The sequence below is a fragment of the Stenella coeruleoalba genome, assembly GCF_951394435.1.
Source record: "Stenella coeruleoalba genome assembly, chromosome: 17".
In the NCBI taxonomy this organism is placed as follows: domain Eukaryota; kingdom Metazoa; phylum Chordata; class Mammalia; order Artiodactyla; family Delphinidae; genus Stenella; species Stenella coeruleoalba.
In genome coordinates this window covers 78,435,784-78,455,556 of record NC_137163.1, presented here as the reverse complement: position 1 = coordinate 78,455,556, position 19,773 = coordinate 78,435,784, and the positions used below count along the sequence as shown (strand labels likewise).

At 44.4% G+C, this 19,773-nt stretch overlaps 1 protein-coding gene and 1 long non-coding RNA gene across 11 annotated transcripts in view; both read right to left on the bottom strand.

The window, feature by feature from the left end:
- The window catches only part of LOC307176125, a 279,090-nt gene extending 267,695 nt beyond the window's left edge, over positions 1–11,395 (bottom strand). For all 3 annotated transcript variants that reach the window (XR_013824610.1, XR_013824611.1, XR_013824612.1), the window contains exon 1: positions 11,223–11,395. This is a non-coding gene — a long non-coding RNA (uncharacterized lncRNA). The remainder of the gene's footprint in view (positions 1–11,222) is intronic.
- A 3,564-nt stretch (positions 11,396–14,959) lies between these two features.
- The window catches only part of PCMTD1 (protein-L-isoaspartate (D-aspartate) O-methyltransferase domain containing 1), a 61,227-nt gene continuing 56,413 nt past the window's right edge, over positions 14,960–19,773 (bottom strand). For all 8 annotated transcript variants that reach the window (XM_079902038.1, XM_079902042.1, XM_079902037.1 and 5 more), the window contains one exon: positions 14,960–17,997. In XM_079902038.1, coding sequence (XP_079758164.1) covers positions 17,633–17,997 — 365 coding nt within the window. In that variant the 3' untranslated portion in view covers positions 14,960–17,632. The remainder of the gene's footprint in view (positions 17,998–19,773) is intronic.

Here is a 19,773-nt window from a genome sequence, read left to right as displayed (position 1 = left end):
GGACACTGTCAAAAAATAAAGTGTCATTTTATTTGACTAAATATGTTTAGCTAAGTATTTTTAGAACATCATACCAATGTTTTTATATTGACTATTACTTCTATTTGTTAAATACTACCAATTTTTTGCTATTTCTCCAGGATTTTTTCAATTCTAGCCATTGTATTATGTGTGCTTTTCTCTATAATAGTGACTTTTTTATATTCTCTTCATAAAGAACCCAAATGCTTCCATCACAAATAACTTCACTGACAAAAGCTGCTCTCCAAAATTAGCTATAAAACGTAGAAAAATAGTAACAAAATATAGATTGTCTGCCAACTTAAAATAAAGGTTCGTTTCTATTTCTTCTTCATCCAATGCAAAAGGTTTCTCACCATGAACCCGAATCAGCTTGTTTTCCGGGAGCAGGGCCACACCCTCCAGGATCAGCTCCCAGACGACAGCGGGGCCCCCAGTCCTGACCTTCTCCCCCGATCTGCTGATTCTGGGAAGGCGTCTTCTTTGTCATCTCACACTGGACAGAACCGCCTTTGTGCTTCTGGGTTAGAAATTTGATGTAAATACTTCTGTCACTTATTCTCATTATTTTGATCAGTAACTCAAGCTTCATTTACTAAAGACTGTAGTTTCATAAATTTTATCAGACCTGATAAAACTGTGGATTTGATGAGAATAATTTTCTGCTCATTTTCATTATTTTGATCAGTGGTAAAAATCTAAACAATTTGCAATGCCCAGTTGGCTTGTTTTTATTGTTTTGATCAGTAATTAAACCTGAAAAATGCGTAATGAACTCTGCAGATTTTATATGGGTCATGCATGACAGAAGCCTACTCTTTCATTATCTTCAGATTTTAAAAATTTAAGCAGATTGCTTCTAAAATCCTACTTTTCCGCTGTTTTTTCCCCTTTTCTAAGCTCTATTTTTGTGTCTTCTTTTCCAGCCCTTCCTTGGCATGTACTATAATATTTCTCAATGATCTAAAGAATTTTTAAAACATAATTGTATCCAAAGGCTGTTTGAATATATATTCATAAAAATCCAAATCAAATGTAAAAACTGAATAAATTATTTTCATATGTATTTTGACAAAGTTTATTTTTCTAAAATAATCTAAACTGAGCAAGATGAAACAGTAGGAGATACCAGCCTTCGTTCCCCTCACAAAAAAACAATTAGACAGCTATTCACAATTGAAAACAGCCTTAGGAGGGCTGAAGAATCCAATTAAGGGGCTTCCCTGGTGGTGCAGTGGTTGAGAGGCCGCCTGCCGATGCAGGGTACACGGGTTCGTGCCCCAGTCCGGGAAGATCCCACATGCCGTGGAGCGACTAGGCCCGTGAGCCATGGCCGCTGAGCCTGCGCGTCCGGAGCCTGTGCTCCGCAACGGGAGAGGCCACAACAGTGAGAGTCCCGCGTACCGCAAAAAAAAAAAAAAAAAAAAGAATTCAATTAAGAACCTACAGCAACACAGTGGAGCAAAAGAAGGAGAAAAACTGCACAGAAAGGATTGCTGGGGAGCTCAGCTCAGCAGAGACGTCAGAGGCAGCGAGGAACAAAGAAGAGGGGGGTCCAACAACACCAGGCAAGCAGCAGGTGCCCCTGTGGTACCCACGGCCTGCTCTGTGGGGACCAGGCAGCCTTTGCCACTGGGGAGCATGGCAGCTGTAGATTTCCTGCAGCTTCCCTAGTGGAGGACCCCTAGTGTTATATGCACAGGCCCCCCGGGAGGGAGATGCTGCCATGCCCCCCACCGAAAGGAGCCTCTGCTACACTGCCCCATGAGCACAACTGCCAGCAACCTCACCCCGGTGCACACCCAGCCCCCAAAGCCTGCTCTGCTTGCTCTGTGCCCACCTGCACCCCAGACAATGGCTCTGCACCTGTATCTCGGGCTCCCCGAGCCAGCACTGCTGCAGGCTGGCCAGCACCCCGGACGCAGGAGCCGCTGCAGATCCACAAGTGCCCCCTCTCCAGACCCCGGTTCCATGGCTACTGCCTGGGCACCCACACATCCAACACCAGTGACATCACCACCATGAAGGCCACCACAAGCTGGACCAATTACCAAAAAAATCCCCTCGGCCACGACATCCCCCATGGAAGAAAAGAATATCGGGTGGTCCCAGCAGGCTTTGCCACTAAAGACCCCAGCATCCCTCAGCACCACTGTGGACACCCACAGCCTTGGTCCTCTAGAAGGCCTGCAATCTTCACCAACACTGCCCCCAGCTGACAGAGCTGCATAGAGCCTAACACAGAGGCATCCCCAGAGCCAGAACCACTACTCCAACCCAGCCACACCCTCTTACCCACACACAGGTGAAGGTCTTTCCACACCAAAACCAGTCTGTCAAGTATGAAAGAGGTGACTGCTGCATCAGATACGCAGACAGCAGAGCAAGGCTACAAGAAACATAAAAAACTGAAAAACGTGACCCACCACAGGAGCACAACTTCAGCTGCCGTCAGCTTAAAAGAGACTGTCACATTTACAAGAAGTTTCATGTAAGCCTTATGGTAACCACAAGGCAAAAAAACCTATAGTAGATACACACAAGACAAAGAAAAAGGAATCAAAGCACACCACTATGGAAAATCATCAAATCATGAGGAAGAAAGCAAGAGAGGTAGAAAAAAAAGAAAAGAACCACCAAACAGCCAGAAAACAATGAACAAGATGATAACAGTGAGTCCCTACCTATCAATAATTACTTTAAATGTAAATGGATTAAATTCTCCAACCAAAAGACACAGAGTAGCTGAATGGATATTTTTAAAAAAGAGAGAGACCCAACTATAGACTGCTACAAGAGACTTGCTTCAGCTTTAAGGACACAGGTTCAAAGTAAAGCGGTGGAAAAAGATATTCCACACAAATAGAAACCAAAAGACAGCAGGGGTAGCTATACTTATATCTGACAAAATAAACTTTAGGTCAAAAACTATAACAAGAACAGAGAAGGTCATTATATAACGATAAAGAGGTCAATTCATCAAGAGAGTATAACAATTGTAAAAATATATTACCCAACACTGGTACACTCAAATACATAAAACAAATATTAACAGATCTGTAGGGAGAAATAGACAGCAATGTAACAATAACACGGGACTTCAATACCCCATTTTTAACGATAGATCATTCAGACAAAATAAATAAGGGATATTGAACTTAGACTACACATTAGCCAAATGGACCTAACACACATATACAGAATACTTCATCCAGCAACAGCAGAATACACATTCTTCTCAAGCTCACATGGAACATTCTCCAGGATAGATCATATGTTAAGTCACAAAGCAAGGCTTAACAGATTTAAGAAGATTGAAATCATATCAGGTAAATATCTTTTCTGAACTACAATGGGATGAAAGCATACATTAATAACAAGAGGAAAACTGGAAAATTCACAAATATGTGGAAATTAAACAGCACACTCCTGAACAATCAATGGGTCAAAACAGAAACCAAAAATGAAACTTAAAAAAAATCTTGAAACAAATGAAAATGTAAACACAACATAGTAAAATTTATGGGATTCAGCAAAAGCAGTTCTAAGTGGGAAGTTGATAGCCATAACACCCACGATAAGAAAAAAGAAAGACCTTAAATAAACAATCTAGTTTTACACTTCTAAGAACTAGAAAAAGAAGAACAAACTAAGCCCGAAGTTAGCAGAAGGAAGGAAATAACAAAAATCAGAGCAGAAATAAATGATATGGAGACTAGAAAAACGGTAAAAAAGATCAATGAAAGGAGGAGCTAGATTTCAGACAGGTAAAATTGACAAATCTGTAAGTAGACTAAGAAAAAAAGAAGACTCAATTAAAATCAGAAATTAAAGAGGAGACATAACAACTGATAGCACAAAAATACAAAGGTTCATAAGTGGCTACTATGAAAAATTATATGCCAACACACTGGATAACCTAGAAGAAATGGATAAATTTCTAGAAAAGTACAACCTACCAAGACTGGATCAAAAAAAAAGGAAAATCTGAAGATCTGTAACTAGTAAGAAGATTGAGTCAGTGATCAAAAACACCCAAAAAAGAAAAGTCCAGGACCAGATGGTTTCAATGGTGAATACCATCAAACATTTAAAGACAAATTAACCTCAATCCTTCTCAAACTCTTCCAAAAATTTTAAGCTGAAGGAAAACTTCCAAACTCATTTTACAAGGCCAGCATTACTCTCAATAACAAGAATAGTACGAGAAGAGACAATCACAGGTCAATATCCCTGACAAAAAATACATGCAAAAATCCACAACAAAATACCAGCAAACTGAATTCAACAGCACATTGAAAGGATCATACACCACAATCAAGTGGGATTTATCCCTTGGATGCAAGAATGGTTCAACATACACAAATCAATAAATGTGATACACCACATTAAGAGAATGAAAGATAAAAATCAAATTATTATCTCAATAGATGCAGAAAAAGCATTTGACAAAATTCAACATTTTTTCATGATAAAAACTCTCAACAAAGAGGGTTTAGAAAGAACATATCTCAACATAATAAAAGCCATATATAGCAAGCCCACGATTAATATCAGACTTGGTGGTGAAAGCTGAAAGCTTTTCCTCTAAGATCAGGGACAAGACAAGAGTTCCCACTGTTACCATTTCTAATCAACATAATACTGGAAGTCCTAGCCGGAGCAATTAGGTAAGAAAAAAAAATAAAAGGCATTCAAATCAGAAAGGCAGAAGTAAAATTGTTTCTGTTTGCAAATGACAATCTTAGATTTAGAAAACCCTAAAGACTCCATCAAACTAACTGAAAGAGAAATTAGGAAATCAATCCCATTGACAATTGCATCAAAAACAATAACATACTTAGGAATAAATGTAACCAGGGAGGTAAAAAAATCTGTGTGCTGAAAACTATAAGATGATGATGAAAAAAACTGAAGACACAAACAAATGAAAAGATATCCCATGTTCACAGATTGGAAGAATTAGTATTGTTAAAATATCCATACTATCCAAAGCGATACACAGGCGCAACGCAATCTTTATTAAAACACAACGGCATTTTTCACGAGAACAGAAAAACATTTATAACTCCTAAAATTCATATGGAACCACAAAATACCCCAAAATAGACAAAGCAATCCTCAGAAAGAAGAACATAGCTGGAGAAATCACACTTTCTGAGTACAAGCTACATTACAAAGCTATAGTAATCAAAACAATATGATACTGGCGTTAAAAAGACACATAGACCAATGGAACTGAATAGAGAGTCCACTATTAAACCCACACATATACGGTCAATTAATATTTGCCAAAGGCACTAAGAATGCACAATGGGGAAAAGATAACCTCTTCAATTAATGGTGTTGGGAAAACTGGACAGCCACCCACAAAAGAATAAAATTGGATCACTAATTTATACCACTCACAAAAATTAACTCAACATACATTAAAGATTTAAATGTAAGAACTGCGACCTAAATCTCCTAGAAGAAAACACAGGGGAAAAGCTCCTTAAGATTGGTCTTGGCGATTTTTTGGATTTGATCCCAAAAGCAAAGGCAACAAAAGCAAACACAGGACTACATCAAACTAGAAAAATTCTACATAGCAAAGGAAATCATCCACAAAATGAAAAAGCAACCTACAGAATGGGAGAAAATATCTGCAAATCATATATCTGATACCTGGCTAATACCCAAAATATATAAAGAACTCATATAACTCAATAACAAAATCCCCAAATAATCTAATTTTAAAATGGGCAAAGGACCTGAATAGATATTTTTCCAAAGAAGATATACAAATGGCCAACGGAGAGATGAAAAGATGCTCAACATCACTAGTCATTAGGAAAATGTAATTCAAAACCACAATAAGATATCACCACGCTTGTTCGGATGGGATGGCTGTTAACAAACAGACAAGAGATGACAAACGTTGGCAAGGATGTGGGAAAAAGAGAACCCGCGTGCACTGTTGGTGGAATGTAAACTGGTGCAGTCACTATGGAAAACAGTATGGAGGTTCCTCAGAAAAATGAAAAATAGAACTACCATATGAACCAGCCATCCCACTTCTGTGTATATCTCCAAAGGAAACAAAATCAGGATCTCAGGGGGCTTCCCTGGTGGCGCAGTGGTTGGGAATCCGCCTGCCGATGCAGGGGACACAGGTTCATGCCCCGGTCCGGGAGGATCCCACATGCCACGGAGCGGCTGGGCCCGTGAGCCATGGCCGTTGAGCCTGCGCGTCCAGAGCCTGTGCTCCGCAACAGGAGAGGCCACAACAGTGAGAGGCCCGCATACCGCAAAAAAAAAAAAAAAAAAATCAGTATCTCAAAGAGATTACCTGCACTCCCAGGTCCACTGCAGCACTGTTCACAATAGCCAAGATACTGGCAACGTGGATGACCTGGAGGGCTTCGTGCTAAGTGAAATAAGCCCAATAGAGAAAGATAAACACTGTGTGGTATCACTTATATGTGGAACCCTAAAATTAAACTAAAGTTGAACTCACAGAATCAGAGAATAAACGGTAGTTGCCAGAGCCTTGGGAATGGGGGAAATGGGGAGCTGTTGGTCAAAATGTACAAACTTTCAGTTAAAAGAGGTTCTGAGGATCTAATGTACACCATGGTGACTATAGTACTGTCGACGTGAAATCTGCTGAGCGAGCACAGTTAAAGCATTCTCACAAAAACAAAACAAAAGAGTAACTATGTGAGGTGATGATGTGTTATTTAACTTGGTTGTGATAATCATTTTATAATGTATTCACAGATCAAATCATCACATTGTACATTTTAGATATATACAATTTTGTCAATTATACTCAATAAAGCTGGAAAAATAAAAAATATATTAATCTAAACTAGTTAAATGCAAATCATAATCTATCAAATTTTAAATCAAATGTATTAAAATTAAATCTTTACTTATAAAAATGTAATTAAACCTTATTAAATATTTTTACAAAAGTAAATCTATTTTTAATTAAGCATTCCAAGTTTATACAGTTACCAGCGTAAAGAGTCTGTTATCACACTTCACACACATTATGTCTAGACATACAAATATACAAACGTAGAGTGTGTGAATTCAAGAGGAAGATGCAAATCCCTTGCTAACTTATGAGTATGTCCAGTCCAGGGATGGGTTCATGAAGAGAATCAAGGAAACGGATGATCAATGAGATTGGGAAATTGATTATGCATGAATGAGAATAGCTGTCATGCTATTGTGAATGGAGGGATGTGACAAGGTAGCGTATTTGTGTTCTCTCTTATCTACATGTTCCTACAGCTCAAATTGCCTCTCTGCTCCAGGGTTAGCACCAGTATCTCCCATAAATCCCGGCAGCCTTTGGAGAGGTAACATCCCCTTTTGTTTTGAGGCATTAGGGCAGGAGATGAGGGGAAGCATCTTCTGGGACCACAGAAGATGGTCCTCGTGATGGCCACATGATGGCCACGTGATGGTGATGGCCACGTGATGGTGATGGCCACGAGAGCAGACGTTCGGGTTTTGGGTGCACCCTGCCAGCACCAAGCCCTGGCTCCCAGGGACAGAGGCCCAGGGGCTGCTCGCCTGCCCAGGCTTGGCTGAAGGAGGTTCTCCTCTACTCACTTCCTCTACTCGATGTCTTGAGACACTCTCCTTCCAGCCACGAAGCCCCACTGCCCTTCTTTCAGCTTCTCTAAGAGCCAAAATCTACTCAGCCTTAGACTTCACTCCTCTGCTTGGAAGTTCTTTGAATGGCTGTCTCCTCATTCTGTAGGTTTCAACCCCCTTCTCAGGCAGGCCAGCCCTGATGCTTCTAAGTAAGCTCTCCCCACACCCACCCCTGCTGGCAATGTTCCATCCCTGCACAGTTTCCTACATAGGACATCTCAGAATTTGCGCTCTATATATTTGGGGGGTTGGGGTTTTTTTTCTTTATTATCTATGTTCCCATTTTTGGTATAAGAGCCAGAGGGAAGGACCAAGAAGCAAAATATAGCTTTTTTTTTTTTTATTTTTTAGCTATTAGTATAAAATAGGCACTCCATGAATATTTGGAGGAAGGAAGAGCGAAAGAGACTGGAAAATTCTCTGTAGGCAGGAATTATTTATAGATCAATTCTCCACTTAAAAATACTGCTAAAGGGACTTCCGTGGTGGTGCAGTGGTTAAGAATCCGCCTGCCAACGCAGGGGACACGAGTTAGAGCCCTGGTCCGGAGAGATCTCATATGCCGCGGAGCAACTAAGCCCGTGTACCACAGCTACTGAGCCTGCGCTCTAGAGCCTGCGAGCCACAACTACTGAGCCCACATGCCACAACTACTGAAGCCCGCACACCTAGAGCCCGTGCTCCACAACAAGAGAAGCCACCACAGTGAGAAGCCCGAGCGCCTAGAGCCCGTGCTCTGCAACAAGAGAAGCCACCGCAATGAGAAGCCCGCGGACCGCAACAAAGAGTAGCCCCCACTCGCCACAACTAGAGAAAGCCCGCGCACAGCAACAAAGACCCAACGCAGCCAAAAATTAATAAATTAATTTTTTTAAAGAAAACATTGATGAAAGAAATCAAAGATGACACCAACAGATGGAGAGATATACCATGTTCTTGGATTGGAAGAATCAGTATCATGTTTTCATTTTTCTTGGACCAGAATTGCTGGGTCATACGGTAATTCTACGTTTAAGGTTTTGAGGAATTGCCAAGCTGTCCTCCAACGGGCTCTGCTTCACAATTCCATCAGCAGTGTTTCTCCACATCCTTGCTGACACGTTATCGTCTGACATTTTTATTTTGTCATTCTCAAGAGTTAAAGTTGTAGCTCATTCTGGATTTGCATTTCATTAATTACTAATGATGCTGAGCATCTCCAGATGGGTTTTATTCGCCATTTGTGTACCTTCTTTTAAAAAATAGCTCTTCAAATACTTTGCTCAATTTTGACTGGGTTATGTGGGTTTTTAAATTGTTGAGGTAAAAGGGTTCTCATATATGATTTGAAATTTTTCTCCCATTCTGTCTTATTACTTTTTTGATGGTGTCCTTTGAAGTGCAAAAGTTGTTGATTTTGATGAAGAACAATTTATCTCTTTTTTCTTTTGCTTTCAAAGGCAGATCTGCCTTTTCTTTTTCAGAATTTTCATCTTAAGCAGTTAGTTGTGGTCCTTCATGATATTGCTTGCATGAAAATGTAATCCTATGTCAAGGATTTTTGGCCCCAAAGAAGTAGAGGACCAATCTGAACAGACTTTGCATGTACTTCTCTCGGCTTTCATACCCTGTCTCCAATAGGGGTCAAAAACTGAAGGTTCTGGGCTGAAAGCAACCTGCAAATACACGTGGTCGAGCCTTTCACTTTGAAAAACTGTAATTAGCTGCTAATATTGAAAAGTCAGGGGGACTTCCCTGGTGGTCCAGTGGGTAAGACTCTGTGCTCTCAGTGCAGGGGACCCAGGTTTGATCCCTGGTCAGGGAACTAGATCCCACATGCAGAAACAAAGATGCCGTATGCCGCAATTAAGACCTGGCGCAGCCAAATAAATAAACAAATGTTTTTTTGAATAAATAAATAAAAATAAAAGTCAGGGAGGGAACTTCCTGGCAGTCCAGTGGTTAGGACTCCACGCTTTCACTGCCTAGCGCCCAGGTTCCATCCCTGGTTGGGGAACTAACATACCTGCAAGACGCGTCGCTTGGCCAAAAAAATTAAAAAAAAATAAAAATCAGGGAATTTCACTTTTGACTTCCATATTTTCTTGAAAACTACAGCCAGCTCATTATCAATGGGCCCCAAGCCCTGAGGGCAGCACCCACTCAGGAGCTGGCTGGCCCCGGCTGTCCCCGCTCCCCAGGACTCCAGCTGCAGGTCAGTCGCTGCCCATCACTCTACTAAGGGCAGGTCGTCTTTCGCGCCCCCCCCTGCTCCCCTCAGAGGACCCTGCCAGCCAGCTTCCTGTGGGTATATGAGTCCAAAGTTCATGCCCTGAGCCGTAAACAGTAGTCACTGCAAACCCTTCCATACAGCTGGGCAGAACCAGATCCTCTCCTAAGCGTGTAACGCGCACGAGCTCATGTCACCTGAGAATAACGCCAGGAGGCGAAAACCGCTAGCATCCCCATTTTACAGACTGAGAAACCGAGACCCCAGGAAGCTGGGAACTCGCAGGGGGCCCGGCTGGGGTCCTGAGGGTCCAGCCACTGGGCATCATTCTCCAGCCGAGGAAGGCTCTGCACAGCTGCAAGGACAACGCCCTCTCCCTTCCGCTCAGGGCCTCCAGGAGAGGGTGTCCGGCACGGGCCGACCGCCGACCTTGGCACCTGACGGGCGGCGGACAGGCCGCCCTGTGCCTGGCGCTGGGGCTTCTGCAGAAACTGACGCCGCAACACGACACAGGCAAGGTTCAAGGCCAAAGGCCCCGCTCGCCCTGCCCTCTGGCCACCACACGAGAAGCGGCCCCGGGCTCAAGAATGCGTCTTGTGGGTTTTTCCAGTAAGGCTGTTTTTCGTATTCACGAGCACATAAAATTAAGATGCTTAACAAAAATTACTCTGGGCCGAATATAAGTGGGCTTATGTGCAACGACCACCACCAGCTTGAACTCTCATTACCCAGCTAGATCCTCATTTCACGATTATGACGAAAAGTGACCCGGCGCTGCTCGTCCTACCTCTTGCTCAAAATCCCCGGAGTCTCACTCGGGGAGAGTGAGACTCACCCGCCCAGGGATGCACCCGAACGGGGCAGGCGGCTCTCTCCCGCGCGCACCCGCCACGACCGGCAGACACTTTACCGGGGACGCTGGGCCCTTCCAACCGCCTCGTCCTAGAGGCACTTCTCCTCTTGGGGCGTAAAGCCTGAGCACCACGATGAGAAGGGTGCGCACGCCACACACTGTGCGACCCGAAGGGCAGCTCAGTGATGCGGTTTCTCTCCCCACACAGAAGGCGAGGACGGCGGGTGAGCACCCAGGCCCATCTGCCCGCCCACTCCGGCGTGGTCTCCCGGGCGCCGACCTGCCTGCTCGCCCGGGCCCCCGCCCCGCGCTCCCGGCTGCTCTGGGTACCCGGGAGCAACGCCCACCGCAGGGCGCGGGGAGGCCCAGCCGGGAGCGGGGGCACGCGGCGTGGGCGGCTGCTTCACCCAATTCAGAGTAGGGAAGATTTGGGGGTGGGGGGCGACGATAAAGGGGTTAAACTGGGACTCTATGGAGGCAAATTACCCAAGGAATGAAGATGGGAATTCTCTGTGGTAAGTTCTGGAAGATGCTAGGAGACCCGTTCCTTTCACCGCTTCAGGGCTCGCGCTTTCCAGTCTAAGCGCCGAAGCCTGGGGTTGCGGAAAAGTGAGAACCCTGCTCCGACGACCCGAGCGGGGGCGGGACCTGGGGGGACAGAGGCGCGGCGGGGCGGGGGCGCACGCCGCGGGGGCGGGGGGGAGCGCGGGGCTGGGCCAGGAGGCGGGGCGGGCCAGGAGGCGGGGCGGGGTGCGCCGCGGGGAAGAGGGCCCGTCAGCGCCAAAGCCGCCCGGCAAGGCACCTCCTCTTGGCGCGTCGCTCCACTGTTTCCGTGAGCCCAGCCTCTCAGCCCCCGGCCGGGCTTCGGCAGCTCACGTTGGTTCATTATTTATTGCATCCACGCAGGACAGCTTTTCTTCTTTTTATCCGGTAACACTTCCAAACCCTGAAGGGCGAGCGCAGTAATAATTGGCTGACCCGGGGGCACATACTCCCTACTCCGAACAGTATTATTCCACTCCTGAAACCCAAAGCGCTGCACTAATAAGAGATTCCCACCAGCTGCTTCTGGTTTCTTCCTTGAACACTGTTTAGCGCCCACGCCCGGCCCTGGAGCAGACGCACCCACGGTCACGCGTGTGAGCACGTGAAGTGGCACCGATGAGCCTCCAGGACCCGCCGCCCCGGCGGCTGCAGACCCGCCTCTCACCCTCTAGGTGCCCGCGGGCGGGCGGCCCTCTCCCGCCGACACCGCTGGAAACAAGACTTCTGCCACAAGTATGTCTTGCAGTTCAACGTGTACTTTTTGGGCACTCTGTAAGCAGGTATTTAAGGTTTTGGTTTTATCTTTAAAGACTGAAACTTTCAAACAAATCTCATCCGTAAAATAGGACTTTAAAAAATGCAAAACAGAAAAACAAAGTGAAACTTGGATGGTTAATTTAGGCCGCAACTCCAGATGACCACGCTGCGAGACAGACGTAGTGAGCGGAGAACGTTTTGTCAAATTTTATCAACCTTATGAGTATAAAGAAGAAACAGACTCATTCTCCTTCTCTCAGCAATTCTTCGTTCCTTTACATTCTACTGTAGGTGAACACTGCCCTCTATTGGCAGAATGTTCCAACTTTTAAATATGTGGGGTTTGGGGTTTTTTTAATACAAAAATCAGAAGAAAAAACTCAATCTCCATGAACAAGAATGATTTTAAAATAAACTTGAACTATGCTTGACATCGTTCGTGTGTCTCTTATTGTCTATATCAATAAACGAAAAAGCCAGCTTCGTCCTTTCAGGCCCACCGCTAACGATTCCGATGCTCTTGGTGATGTTTGCAATTTGGAGAACTTGGACAAGACATGCGGGTTTGTGTGTCGTTTTCAGTTCAAAATATTCAATATAATAAATATTACATTGTATTCGTAGGGCATTTTTCTGGAAGGAAAGACTAAAAACTTTCTACTTTTAAAAACCTGACAGTCAATGGAAAAAAAACACCCTACTGTTACCTTCCATGAGTATAAGGCTAAGAACTGCAAGAGGAGCACATGAATGCCAGCCGCATCGTGGCTGTGGGACCTTTCCTCGCAGGCCTTAGGAAACTCCAGCAGAAAACTGTGTGCGCTAGATAAAAGCATTAGAAACTTTTTTTTTTTTAAAGGCATCAGTGTGCTGAGTGAGCACGTTAGTAAGACATAGACAAGGGTCCAAAAGTGAAAAGGGAAGCCAGCAAGGTACGTGAGCACCGGAGTCTCATTCAGCTGGAGTATTCGCTTAACTTAGCGACATTAACTTCAGATTTGGGGCAGCAAGCTTACAGGAAGAAGGGGAAAAGCCCTTTCCTAACTGGGGAGGGCTTCATTGGAATCTCCACGTCCGCATAAAGTTCATTAAGGAGAACTAGAAATAATCCACCTTGTCCCCTCCTTCCCCCAGAGAACGCAGAGAAAACTGCCTATTTCAAAACTTGCTATGAGGAGGGAGTAAAATCTCCCCAAAGATGTAACGTCCCAGGTTAGCTTTCCCGCGGATGTTCAGGCCCCTCTCCCTGAGTGGTGTGAAACCCTTAAACCCAGGACTTAGTTTGAAGAGGCCGTGAGCCAGCAGTGCTTCTGGCAAAGACCAGTTGGCCTCCAATAAACCCTCACAGATAGAGTTCCACAAGCTCAGTCAAAGCCCGCAAAGCACAAGAGAAACGGGGTCGTCACAGCTGGCCCTCAGAGACATCCTGAGCAGAAGCCCGCCACAGAGTTCAGATACTGGAATCAGATATGGAATAGAAAACAGGTTCAGTGTGCTTACCGAATTGAACGTATTAATAAAGAGCAGGAAATTATTTAAAAAAAAATTTTTTAAGAACTAGAAAATTTAACAGACATTAAAACTCAGTGTAAGGGTTTAACAGCAGACTTAAAGCAAGTGAAGACAATTAGTGGTTGGAAGATATATTTGAATGAATTATTTAGAATCCAATGCTGAGAGGCAAAAAGTTGAGGCAACGTCTGTAAGAAAAGAAAATGGCCAAGAATTTCCAGAGCTGATCAAAGAGGCCAGTCCACACACCTATAAAACAAATACCAGGTAGGATTAAAGATAAAAATTAACACCTAGCACATTATATGAAACTACAGAAAATCAACAATGCCAAGACAAGAGTATTAACAATGTCAGCACAAAACTGTAAAAACAGAGATAAAAGATAACCTTCAAAGAAATGGCTATCAGTGAACTTCTCAACAGCTACAATGAAAGCCAGAATGTAGAGAACTCCATTGTTTTAGAGAAAAATACTGTCATCCTAAAATTATATTAGTAATATTTTTCAAGAACAAAGATAAATTTTTTTCAGACAAAACTAAGAGCTAGCTACCGCAGGGTCTTTCACCAAAAGAAATTTCAAAAGATGTACTTTAGGCAAAAGAAAATTGAGATGATCCAAGAGTCAAGAAGAAATAATGAACAAAAAAGTGGGAATGTGGGAATCTAGCATCACCACAGACAACAGGGACCAGCCTCAGAAAGACAACGTGCAGTGAAAACTAGGTGCACAGGAATGAACGGGGGTGATTCCACTCATACCGCCTGGAGATACGAGCGTATGTGTAAAACCGCGGCAAAAAGCCAGGTGTGACCGTCACAAACGGGCACCCTGAGAGGGGGGCTAGGATGAGCGGGGAAGAGGGGCACACACAGGAACGGTAGTGCTGTCAGTCAAGCCTCATGGTTCGTACTCACATGTACGGACATGAACACTCATTCCTTGGACTTTCCAAGCATCTTATAAATATCCTTCGTATCTACTTGAATAGTTCATAAAAATACATTTTTTGTTGTTGTTGTTGTTGTTTTTTTGCGGTACGCGGGCCTCTCACTGTTGTGGCCTCTCCCGTTGCGGAGCACAGGCTCTGGACGCGCAGGCTCAGCGGCCATGGCTCGGGGGCCCAGCCGCTCCGCGGCATGTGGGATCTTCCCGGACCGGGGCACGAACCCGTGTGCCCTGCATCGGCAGGCGGACTCTCAACCACTGTGCCACCAGGGAAGCCCCATAAAAATAAATTTTTTAAAACCCTACACCCTTCAGCGGTGGCAACAGTCAAAAGGAAATGAGATGTCCAAATACAGACAATTCTATACCATAATTCAGCATATATCCATAGGTGTACTGACATTTTCTAAATTTAGAAAGAGAAAAAAGGCAGGCCACTGGAGAACGATGCTTAATTATATGCAACTGTTTATTTAAAATAATTTTCCAAGTTTTCCCATAAATTAACAGGTTTTGCTTCACTTTTGTCCTCTCAAACAGCTGGAAACCAACACTTCCACATTTTGTATTTTAACTACTATGTGTGCTATCTTAATGACATTTTTCTTTATTAGTACTAGAACCAGATATATGGACCAATAAGCAGTACAGATTTAAACGATGTTCCTGGTAGTTAATGGTGTTGCCGGCAGTTTCTCGGGCTCTATCAGATCCTGGGTGCTATTTCAAGCCATCTCCAAGCAGCAATCTGACTGAGGGGGGAAGTCGTCGTGCTCCCTCCCTAGGCCTACTTTCTCTCCGCGAAACAAATAATTTACCCCACTGTAAATTCCCATGAATACACTGCTCATCATTTTGAATTACTTCATCTTTATTTGCTACCTCTCCACCTATAAAGCACAATTATCCACACTCAAATATAACATGATTCATTAAAAAATAAACACCCAAAATATTCTTAATCATTCTAATATATTCCCATTAATAGATAAAAGGGCTTTCGCTTAAAATTTCATTCTTTATTTCTACTTCTTTATTTGAAGTCAATAGTAAAGTCACAACTGTGAAATAAATGCATTTAAAAACACAAAAGATACATTTCAATGACAAAAAATAGGCAATGATTATGAAAACCTACTGTACATTTTGCCAAAGCCAACAGAATAAAAGCTGCTATGAAAAACTCCATCTTCAAATATATCCTTAACAAAAACGTCCCTCATGAATAGTTAACACCACGATTTAAGAAAACCTCGTGTTGACGTTATCTGAACACTTGCCCCGAAAACAACAAAGCTGGTGGGGGGGCGGCTAGATAAAAAATATGTGGGCACCAGGAGCCCCAAATTAAACTTCTAAAATGGACACTGATTTCAAAATAAAAGGAACATTTCTAACGTGACAATAGCATGAAACTATTTTTTTTTCCTTGATAGAAATGAATGGGGCATTTCTTAACAATAACAGCTTAGTAATCGCCTAAGAAAAATTGTGGAGATACCCCCAACGCCCAAACCCAGTCAATGGTAAAAAACGAACAGCTTCCACGAAATTATCTTTCACATTACTAAAATATCCTGATTTACCTGGGATGATTCATGCTTAGACTATTTCAAACAGTTGTTTTTAGACGTGTGGAATTACCAGAGCTGAGATTTTTTTAAACCATTCATCTAACGGTTGAATCTTTGCAGAGACATAAGAATCCTTCCACTACACATCGATTGCATTTCCTCAAGCATACTTGTTCAACAGTTGTAACAGTGATGCTGGTGGTGATAAGTGATACTCTCAAATTTTTCCTTCTAAAAAATATATAATCCATGGAACACTAAATAGTAAATATGCTACACTGTATACTTTCTTAAACAAGGCATGACTCTTCAGGCCCTAGTAGGAAGAAAAGAAACACTAATAACGGCATTTACCGCCTGTTTCACTACTGACATTCAAATAATGAATACAGTAGTATGGGATATTAATCAAAAAAATGAAAATCACTGTTACTTTACCACAAGAAACAAGAACAAAATAAAAACATGGGAAGAAATTAAATGAGCCCAGTGTAGGTCCCAAAGATTACACTATGATTCCGAATTTTCAAAGAAAAGGTCATCTACATATAATTTCTGTGACTACTTCCTATGCTACAAAGATGAATTTCAAAGCAAATGCAGGCTGGCGCAGCCCTGCTTGTCAAGGATGAACCTGCCAATGAACCAGGAGTTTCCTTTGCTAAAGTGCACCTGTGACCAGCCCACTCAGGCCGATGCACCGATGAGCCATCAACAGTCGCGTAGAACAACGGACTCTCTTAAAGCAAATACTTTATACAGTGGACTACAGGGAAAACCGTCCTAAATATACTATCTTCTAAAACTTCAGAGTAAGATAACCTCATCATTTTTAAATACTGAAAATGTAAAGGGTCCAACCAAACTAAGAGTTGTATTAAGTATATACGTTTTACTTTAATATTCACTTGACGTGCTCCTAAAATCTCTATGAGAGAAGCAGATGTTTTCCCCATGTCTTTTGGCAACAGATTCAAGAGCAAGAGTAGCAGTGCTGTTGAACTCCCTGAAAGGAGGAGGCTTTTTAAAGCTACATTACTCCGTATCTGCATCGTTATTGCACTCATACATTGCCCGGAACAGACCTACAGCAACTCAGCAATAGTGACTGCAACACACAAGGCTTCTGATTTCCTTGTTAGATGAAGGTTTCATGGAGGAAATGCAAATGGCTGCAATTGGAATCAGACTACATATATGCTTCCTGATTATTTCACCTTATGGAAGATTAAGTCTAACCCTCACCACTACTAGTCTGTAAGGAACCAGATGAGGGTCTGAAGGACCCAGTCTTGACTACTGTTACATTCCACTCTTGAAGTCGCTCCAAGTTAAAACAGCAATTTTAACAAGATTTAAAGAAAAATATATTTTATAAAAGGGATTCTTTTTAATCACAGAATACATCATTTTTATTACCAAGACAGAAACAAGTTATACTTTTTCCACTAAAAATTCACTCTGATGAAAGAAAGCATTCTCTTTTAACGTCTAACAATGCTACATTTTCAAGACTAAAGGAGTTATCAGTAGGCGTTCTTCCTTCTTGCTCTAAGTTACTTCTCCCTAAAGTACGTCAAGTACGCTTTTAGAGCCTCGGGCAGGGGGAGCCTCATGATCTTCTCCCTCAGCAAGTTCTGGGGCGGCGTCTCCTGCTCGCGGGCGGCGCAGCGGCCCGTCTCCTCCCCCGCGTTATCCTCTTCCATCTTCTCCTCCTCCTCGCTGTCCAGAGGCTGAGGGATGAGCTGATTCCCCACAAAGACATAAGTGTTAATCCTCTGCTTGACCCTCTTCCTTTTCCTTTTGGGCGGAGCCCTCTGAGGAACGCCCTTGGCCTGCATCTCATCATTGATGAAATTTCTAAGTGTGCGTCGAATGTAAATACGAGCCAAGTCCTGCAGATTCCTGACAGCACAGGGGGCTAAAAACACACGGAAAACATAAAAAGTACAACGTTATATACTGTTCACTTCTTAGTGAGTATTAGGAGACAGGACATAAAAAACTGACGTTCATCTAACACAGATTTTAGGAAGCACGCCTACTATGTGCCAGACCACTGCAGTACTGAGGACAGCGGACGGCACCGGGGTCTGTGTGTACGGACATGTGCGCATCCCCAGGTATGAGCATAAACCCTCTCGGGGAGGATAAATAACTTACAACGGCTGGAGTGCACGTGAATTAAGCAGGTAGGGGACACGAAGAGAAGAGCTTTTACCCTACACATCTTCTGTACTTTCTGATGTTGAAAAGTACGTGAAGGACCTGTTTCAAAACCTCAGATGAAGGCACTGTTTGAACAGCTGCCTCAGCCTGAGCTCTAGACTGTTACACGCATGCACACGCAGTTTCCATCTTTCTGTAAATCAACAGGCAGAACTGGTTCACGGGTAAAGGGCCCCCAGAAATCATGGCGCACACTTTAGCAGCCCCGAAACACCACAGACCTAAGCTGCTGACGCTCGCTTCCATCTAGCGCACGGGGAGAGTCGGAACAGGCCCTGTCTGCTTCACTCCTGCTTCCCACCGGCGCGCAGGTGTTAAGACCTAGCGCCACACGCCCCTCTTGGTGGCCTCCTCCAGTGCATTGCACCCAGACAAAGAAAATTCTCAGGTCCCCACCTGAAATCCGTTCTTCCTAGTTTCCACCCCTGTGAGAATAAAACCCTTATCAAGGATTCTTCTCAAATACCTAACAAAACAAAACACAGCCCTCCTCAGTTCAACAGCACAAGAAAGCCTTCATCACTTCTCCCCTTACTTTTGGTACTTGTTCTTAGCTACCTCCTTCCCAACCTTCCTGTAATCATGTCACTTATCCGAATGTGTATGTGGCCACTCTTTGCCCTCAGCTGTGAGCCCTTGGGGGCGGGGGGTAGGAAAGAGGCCTGGGGCCCTTCCTCACCCCCCCACAAAGGGCCTGAGGGTACACATCCTGTCCGGGGTGCTTCCCTCCTGCCCTAGTGCCCGGGGCTCTGCCCAGTCACAAGCTGGGCACATCGTGCAGCGGGAGATGTGGTCTTTCATAAAACTCCAGGCAGGAGGCATTTTAGACCAATTCCAAGATCCCTTAGCACATACTTCCTGGCCTGCTACAAAACCTTTTCTTCAGACTCTCTACTGAAACCCAAAATGGAAGAGCACGGCCCGGCCCGGCCCCTCTGTGGGGTGGCGGCTGGCAAGGGAAGGAGCGGGCGTGCCAGGGGCCGGCATGAGACAGGACCACGCTGGGGTGGAGAGAGGGGACAAGCCTGAGTTCTGCTGTGAAGACAGGACGGACGGGGACTGGACGCGGAGTCTTTGGTCCGAGCGGCGAGGCGGATGTAACGCTGATTACCCACGTGACCAAGAGAAAGCACAGTTCGGGGAGGAGAAGATAAAGATTTGCTTTGCTCGCGCTGTGTGTCCTAAATGGAGGTCTGGGCGCTGCTGCCACCCCGTGGGCCTTTCACATGGGGCAGCCAGTCAGTGCCGGGCGAGGCAAGCGGGGAGGGGCCGGCAAGGTGCTCGGGGCCCAGAGGCCACGCGACGTGCCGGCCCTTTCCAGCCGCGGCAGTCCCTCCACCGCCGGGCTGGGGGCAAGGCCCGGCTGCAGACGGGAGTCATGGGGTCATCAGCCCCAAAGGCCAGGACGGCCCCCGCGGGGGGCGCCGGCGGGAGGGACGCCGGAGGTCAAGGGACCACTGCAGGAAGC